The sequence below is a fragment of the Podarcis pityusensis genome, assembly GCF_964106645.2.
Source record: "Podarcis pityusensis genome assembly, chromosome: 10".
In the NCBI taxonomy this organism is placed as follows: domain Eukaryota; kingdom Metazoa; phylum Chordata; class Lepidosauria; order Squamata; family Lacertidae; genus Podarcis; species Podarcis pityusensis.
Genome location: NC_138035.1, coordinates 21,719,542 through 21,727,584, shown reverse-complemented (window position 1 = coordinate 21,727,584; position 8,043 = coordinate 21,719,542). Strand labels below are relative to the sequence as shown.

Genomic DNA, 8,043 nt, shown 5'->3' with positions numbered 1-8,043 from the left:
AGAGATTTGCCAGTAGATCCCAATCTACGTTCTGCCCGGCTACACTCTGAACAGCATGTCAACAATCTTTACAACTGCCTCTACAAAAATTGACTAAGATCCAGACACTGTTTGTACTCTGCACTGAAAAGGAAAGAAAAATTATGCCACAAGGTAATCACATGGTTTCAAGAAAAGCAACCTTCCTCTGTTTCATGTGTATATTTTGCACATAATAAACATGTACGGCTGTTGTCATGCAACAGTTCACTAGGCCCCTGACTCATGGTGCTGTGAACGACATCAAGATGGCAGACTGGGTTCTCAGAGATGCTGCACCATCAGAGGCTGAGGAGGAGTGAACTAGAGAATGGAGGCTTATTATTTCCTATAGAATTCGCCAAAAATCTGCAGGGGGTGTCTAAATCCATTTTCATAATGGCACTTAACATTTGGAGCAATCTAGCCCTGGGTTACCAATGAAGTGCCCACCAAAAGTTGTTGGAATACAGTTCCCATTACCCTAGTCAGCATGGCCAATGGACAGAACTACAATGGAAATTGTAGTTCAACACACACACACACACCCAAAAATCTGGAGGGTGCTATGAATTCAATGGGAGAGAATTAAGCTTTGCTTAAAGATGTGCCATCAAAAACAGCAAACCTTAAAAGCACTTAACTTTGGCTGGATCATGCTCATTCTTCAAACGGCATGCTGTGAGAATATGAATGTGGTCTCACTAAAAGCTCACTACATCTTCCATAAATGTGTCCGGTTTGTTATTAAATATTGTTTTACAAGAGCATCAATCCAAGTCAAGGATTGACTTCTACACACCTTCCACCCAGTAGTGACCTGATTGGCTGAAGTCTTTTCCAGTGTTCTCTATAAAATAAATTGGCACCGAGAGAAACAGAACATTCTCTCAATGAGCACGACCCACTCCCTCCTTTATGCATCCAATATGTCACTCCAAGAGCTCAGGCTTTGATCACGAGGACATGCGTATAGCAGACTGCAACCCTAAAGATTTAATAGTGCTCCTTAATACAGCTACTTGTGTCTGTTGACACAGGGAAATTCCAAGTGGCCTGACTACTGAATGGAACTGAAATACAAAAATGTAATGATATTTATATACCCCCACAGCTGCCAGCAAACTCACATGCGTCATGAGTCATTCCAGATGTGGATATAAAACAGAGCCCGTCTGTGCAAATGAATTCCCTGATCCCAAAGAGACTTGGTTTAAGGCGAGGTGCCGCTAGTTTGTCAGGAAAAAAATTGCGCTCAGCAAGTTTTTCCTGCTACCAGGAGGGAAGAGGAGAAGAATTTGCTGGCTGTTACAGATACAAGGAGAAGGTTGGGAAGAAAGGCCTAACCTATAGGCACAACTAGGGCACTATTTTTGGACAATCAAGGATGCACTTGAAGACGGTGCTGCTGCTATTGTTATATTACAATGTTCATGCCACTGTGCCTCCCAGGTGGAACCGAGGTAAGAGTTATAAATATAAATTGCTTACAGCAGAGAAACAGAGGTGTTGCACAGGAGAGATCAATTGAGGGCTCCCTTTCCTCAACTCCCTCTACCAGCTCTTGAGAGTGGTCTGCATATTTGTTTGTTTGCTTATGTTCGTCTATTCTCATCCACTTCATACAACAGCCCCCTGTTTTCTTTCTTGCAAAAAATTAACTTTAATGTAGATTCTCTTCCAGCTGTAAAAGGTGGACATTGAAACCACAGGGTCCCTATCTGGAATTAAGTCCTGTAAACGAACACTACTAATTGGTCTCATATGTTTTTACGTGGACTCTGTTCACACAAACAGAAACCCTCCAAGCCGAAGACCTGAACTGAATTTTTTTGCTACGCTCAACCACATGCAGATGTGCATTTGAGCCTGGCTGATTTTAAACACATTGCGGTGGAATCCTATCTTGAGCTCTGCTTTTTCTCGCAATGTAAAGGGAAATTAAGGAAGAACGGTTGATTCCTCTTTTAAAGAAATGTTGGCGTGCCTCTTTTATTTCAACTTAACTTCACACGCACCCGGCTGTCACCATTATTTATTATATGTATATTTATTATATGTATATCACCATTCTTTTATTGATCTCAAAGAAGCTTGCAAAACCAGAGCCAGAAATGCTTAGCTTCAGCAAGGGGTCTCTGTACCATGTGCCTTTAAACCCAGCTCTGGGCCTCATCTCATCTTAGGAAAGCTAAGTAGCAGCATTTCTTAAAAGAGGAGTGTATATTATTCATCCACCTCTATTCATATATTACCGCAGCAGCTTAGAAGCAACTTCCCTATAGCTTCATCCTATGTCACCACCTAGGTGTGAGCGCAGAAAGGCAGGCAATGGCCTTGATACATTGCACCTTAAAATGATCAACTATAGCATTGCCCCATTTGATGACACCAGAGCAATACTTCAGATTGGCTCCTGTTGTGGGTTCTGGTTGCAAACACTGTGCTGCTGTGGCAATCCTTGTACTCCATCTAATACATTCACTTGCTGATATACTTGGGCTGTCCCAAAGGAGGACTCCAGAAAGCTTCTGGAGTTCTTCTGGGAATTTAAAAAGGGAGTTTAAAAATGGATAATACTTTTTCACTTTTTCACAGTGGAGATGTAACCACCTAGGTGTGAGCGCAGAAAAAAAGGCAAGGCTAAATTGGGATTGAGCCATACAACTCCCCTGACATGGTCTTCCATTTTTCTGAACCTGGTGCCCTCCAGATACTATGGACTAGAACTCCCACCAGCCTCAGTCACCAATGACCATTATTTGCACAACATATGGCATGGACTAGTTGGGGGGAAGATTGATTGACATATTATTAGGATGCTGCTGCAGTCCTGTATAATTGGGATCAGGTGGAACATGAATCTGCCCCAGAACCAGAATGCTTACATGCAAAGTGGTGGTACAGAATGCATTGTATGCCTGCAAACCAACAGAATCATTCAATGCTTCTCAAAGCTTATCCTGCTGTGTTGCTTGTTGCTATCAGTTCCGATAAGAAAAGTTGACTTACTTCTGAAGGTGATAGCATAGTGCCAAAGGCATTTGCTCCAGGTAGCCAAAATGACACTTGGTTATGGTGTGCAACCTCCCCAGCCCTGCCTCTGTGCGTCCATTCATCTGCCGCATAACATTTTCTCATGGCACAGATACGTCACACCTTAAAATGATTAACTATAGCATAGAAAGCTTCTGGAGTCCTTCTGGGAATTTTAAAAGCCAATGGGAGTTTAAAAATGGATAATACTTTTTTACTATTAAAAGTGCAGATGTCAGAATGAGAACTTTTTACTTAATCTAGGTTCAGCCTGGGTTGTTACCATCACATACATGTAAAAAAATTAATCTGTAGCAACACAGAGATCTACATTCCTTTCTAGGTTATCCAGAAATCAGTCAGGCCAGACACATGTGTAGAAGGTGAATAAGTGATATGCAGGAGCCATGGTGCTTAACACACATGAGTCAGTGTTCTCCGCGCCAGTTGGGTGGCCATTAACCAATTTGGAGAGCCTGCTGGGGGCTAGCCTGGTTAGCTTTGGCTCCATCAATGGCTCTTCTGGTGACTCACTGGTAGACAGCCAGTTTTTGTGCCAAGGAATTCTGAATGGAGGAAGGAGATCCAGCAGTTGGGGCTCTTACACTTGAGTGCAGGGATGGGAAACCATTTTCAGCCTAAGGGCTGCATTCGTTTCTGGGCATTTTTCCAGGGAACCATGCTGGTGGTGGGTGGGGCCAGATGCAAAAGTGGGCAGGGCAACAAAGGTCAGTTCCCCCTTTGTACCATAGGCTGGTTTCTACACCCACCCACCCATCACACCATCCCGTACCCCTCAACCATCTCAACTTGAGCCGGACATCTCAGAATTACAGAACCCATCCTGGCTTCTGATTGGATCCCGGAATGTCCCATTTTTTTGGTCCAGCGCTCTGGTGCAAGTCAGCTGGCTCCCGCGAGAACTTGGGGGGGGGGGCAAAAGAAAAATGAGCATCCTGGTTTTGATCAGTGAGATGTTGGAGAGTATGCTATCCAGTTAAGCCAAAAGCAGGATCAGAGTCCAAGGTCACGAGCTGGTCAGTCCAACCGCTCCCCACAATCTCAAGGAGGATGCAGAGTCGGGGCAGTGATGTGTGTGAGCTGGGGAGACTCCCAAGGGCCACATTTGGCCCTTGGAACTGAGATTCCACTTCCCTTCCTGAGTACACAGCAGTGATGGCATAAGTGGCCTTCACAAGAGTTGTGGCGCACTTGGCAGTTGCCCTCCTGCATGGTGCTAAAGTATATTCTTTGTTTTTATTTTTAATACATATATATATATCACCTTTTCTCCAAAAATCTCAAGGGGGAATGCTTAATTTTCTTCCTCCCCATTTTATCCTCACAACAACCCTGTGAGGTAGGTTAGCCTGAAAGTGACAGGCCCAGGGTCACCCAGCAAGCTTCTTGGCTGTGTGGTAATTTGAACACTGGTCTCCCAAGTCCTAGTTCAACACTCTAACCACTGTGCCGCCATCTGGCAAGCACACTGGGCCTCTCGTTCAGTGGCAGGGGCTAAAAGCCTCCCTTTTGACACTGCTTGTCTCTAAGGTATATTAGCAGGACCCCTTCAATTGTCACTCCATATCACTCCCAGTGCTGGGGTACCGTACACGTTCATTTCTTAGGGTTATTGAGGATTTGTGAGCATCATTTAGAGGAAAAAAGCATGGTAACTTATTTGTGTGTTGTACTGTTTATGGAGGCAGGCAAACGACCACTTGCAATAATCATCTTGCTCATATACAGGGTGCTGGATCCATCTCTACTCATGTGCAAGAACCAATGGCTCCAAATAGGAATGCCTGACCCCGTCTGCATGAAAAGGCACATCCGGAGACGTAGATTGGGAAGCAGATGAGTTTCAGCTGGATGTGCTTCTGTGTCCTCAGATCCCCCTTAGAGAACTGGATATTTAACTAACGGGAGTTTCCCTTTTCGTTTCTGCTGGGATCAAAATGTTCCACTGCATTCGAAAAAGCTCCCTGGAAATGTTTAGAGCTTGGTATGGAATATGGCAATATCTGGTTCGTTTTGCTGGTGATTAATAGTGGGGGCATTGTTAAGGGGTGGCCAGGACCCAGATTGCTTGCCCTTCCCACTTTTTAATGTAAAATGTGGCTTACAGGGCAACTGATCACGCTTCAAGGCCATAGAGACCCCCGTTTCCTTAAGGTGCCCAAAGGCATCTATGCTTGTAAATTAGCAGATTCCAGATGGCATTTTACCAGGAGTCCTTTAAGCACTGCTAGGTAATAGGGAAAGTCAAGTTCATGGGTTACTTTGAGGTCCATGTGGCTAAAATGAAAAAAAGAAGAAGTCTGTAATAATGTCCTAACCTGTTTGATCTCTCCGCTGTTATTTGGCACTGGGTCTGTGTTTGCTTTGATTGCACTGTCTGTAATGGAGAAGAAAAACACTTCTTAGCCAAGATTGTTGGGACTGCCCCAAAATCCACAGGTTTTCAAGAGAACTTTGGCTTACAGGACAAGTTTAATTTGTAATTTTTAAAAAAATTAAAAGAGAGAAAGCCTTTGCCTGATTTGGATATTTTGAAACAAATTTGTCCATAGAATTATACAGTTTTATGGGGTATCGTAGGTCAACTAGTCCAACTCCCTGCTTGTTGCGGGAAACCCAGAGATAGAGAGATGACACCCTTTAGGTGTCACAAGATGGCAACTTCCATTATCCTTGTCCATTGGTTGTGCTGGTTGGGACTTGTGAAAGTTGGAATCCAACAACATCTAGAGGACCACAGCCACTGCCCAGTGCCATTCCACTTGAAGACCTCCAATGACAGAGGGTCCATACACTCATTCACTTGCTAGCTAGAGATGGGCGACTGTCAACTTCATTTCCCCCTCGGTTTTTCATTTTTCCAATCTCAAAATTCAGTTCTCCACACTTCCATATCACTTTGTGGGGTGGGGGTGGGGGGGCGGATTTAGTCCTTATGAAAATCCTTCACCTTTTCCATGCAAATTTCTCCTAATATAAACATTTTTGTATGCACTTTCCCCTGTGAACTTTGAAGGATACCTGTGTCTCAGAGAATGCAGATCTGGCATAGCTGTGTTCACACATTGTTTCTGAGAAATTTGGCAGGTTCCCCTTTCAATGCAAACTGGATCAAATTTCAACCCCCCCCCCATCCCTACCAGTGAGTAATTGATTCCATTGTCCATACTGCTTTTTGCTGTTATCTTACTGTTCAGCTGAAATCTTTCATCCTGGAATTTAAGCTCCTTAGATCATGCGCTGTTCCTTGGGGCAACAAACAAGTCTTTGCCCTCTTTCTAGGTGGAATCCTTTGGAGAGTTGGGACTAGATCCTTAGGGATCCCTTCCAACTCTATGATTCTATGCTTCAGGTATCCAAAGTATGCCTACACTCGAGTAGGACCCTGGCAGAGACACATGCCCGACTGGCATGTTCTCTCCCTCGGGAGCTTCAAAAGCTTTCTTCAGCCCGAACATCTTAGCGACCGATGCCAACCGACACCAGCACACTTAAGGATCTGCAGAGTCTTCGGAGCATTGCATGACAGACCTCAGCAACTCAGCATTTTGGCTAATCTACTTTATTTACATATAAACACACATAGAGCACTGCAATATGGCTCCCTGTCTCTAGCATCAGACAGCAAAGAGAAAGAACAAAGGACAATAGTCCCACTTCACAGAACACAGTAACACAAACATCCTGTCTCTGTCACTTCCCACTTTGTGGAGTCAAAACATATACGGTCATGTGAAAGACAACAATCCCATGACTGCAATAATGGAGAAGGAATTCTAACAGTTCCGCCTCACCCTGCTCCGCTTCTCCAAGTTAAACATACTGAGCTCCTTTACCTCTTTTCTTCACAAGACCTATTTTCCAATTTCCATCTTTGTTGACCTCCTTTGGACCACTTTTTCTACATCAAAGATGGGGAGCTTGTGACCCCCATATGTTATTGGATTACCTCTCCCATCAGCCCCTGCTCTATGTCCTTCTCAAAGTGCAGTGCCCTTCTTTATTCCAAGCTTGTTGCTGAATCAATGAGACATCATGGCTTGGTTGCAGTGCAGTGTGGGGAAGGGGTGGGTGGGATATTATTATCCCCCATATTTTTAGTGGCCAAAATTTGGTGCGGCACTAATCTGAACGCTTAAAAAAATGTATTTCTCCCCCCCCCCCAAGAAGCTGTAAACAAACAATAATTATCCATTGTCAGTTGAATCAGGGCAGGATATATTAAGGACAGATGTCTCTAATGAGCCATATGCAGCAGTCTCCATGGAATGAGGACTATGCGGTCAGTGACATCTGAAAAAATGGGTTGCCTACACACGGCAAATCCAGCTAATTATTAACATTTAGGGTTCATTGTGAATAAGTGCAGCATGAAATAACCACAGAGATGTGGTAGATATTTTTGGAACGACTTGTCTGCCAATCCTGGCTAGGGTTGCCAAATGTCAAGGTTTTAGCCTCCTTCTCAGTGTCCCTAGGAAAAGGAATAAAATCTCAAGAGGAAGCTGTTTTTTCTCAGGCCGTCTCTATCCCAACCAACCATTCGGCTGGTTCAAGTATCCTGAAGCTTTGCAAAAAGGTTACATTAGGCTAAAATGCAGTCAAAGCAGTGTATATTTGGACTAGGTTTGCACTAAAATGCAGATGTATTTTCACAAAGGCTTTTTTTTTTTAATTGCAAACTGATGTGGAAATGTGGAGGATTGAATTTAAGATAGGAAAAAGAAGAGACAGGGAGCAACCTAAACTGTCAGATTTGCCCATCTTTATGTGGCAAGATGATTGTCAGATTTACTCATCCCTACCTGAATCATAGAATCATAAATGTTTAGAGTTGTTGAGGACCCTGAGGGTCATCTAGCCCAACCCCCTGCAATGCAGAAATCTCAGCTAAAGCATCCATGACAGATGGCCATCCAATCGCTGCTTTAAAAGCACCTGGGAATAAGATCACCCATCCCACTGAAT

The 8,043-nt window shown here is 43.9% G+C and overlaps 1 protein-coding gene across 1 annotated transcript in view; it reads left to right on the top strand.

Annotated features, from left to right (window-relative positions):
* Window positions 1–1,180: 1,180 nt before the first annotated feature.
* FAM180A (family with sequence similarity 180 member A) overlaps window positions 1,181–8,043 on the top strand; it is a 20,120-nt gene continuing 13,257 nt past the window's right edge. The window contains exon 1 of the mRNA XM_081024089.1: window positions 1,181–1,481. Coding sequence (XP_080880215.1) covers window positions 1,406–1,481 — 76 coding nt within the window. The 5' untranslated portion in view covers window positions 1,181–1,405. The remainder of the gene's footprint in view (window positions 1,482–8,043) is intronic.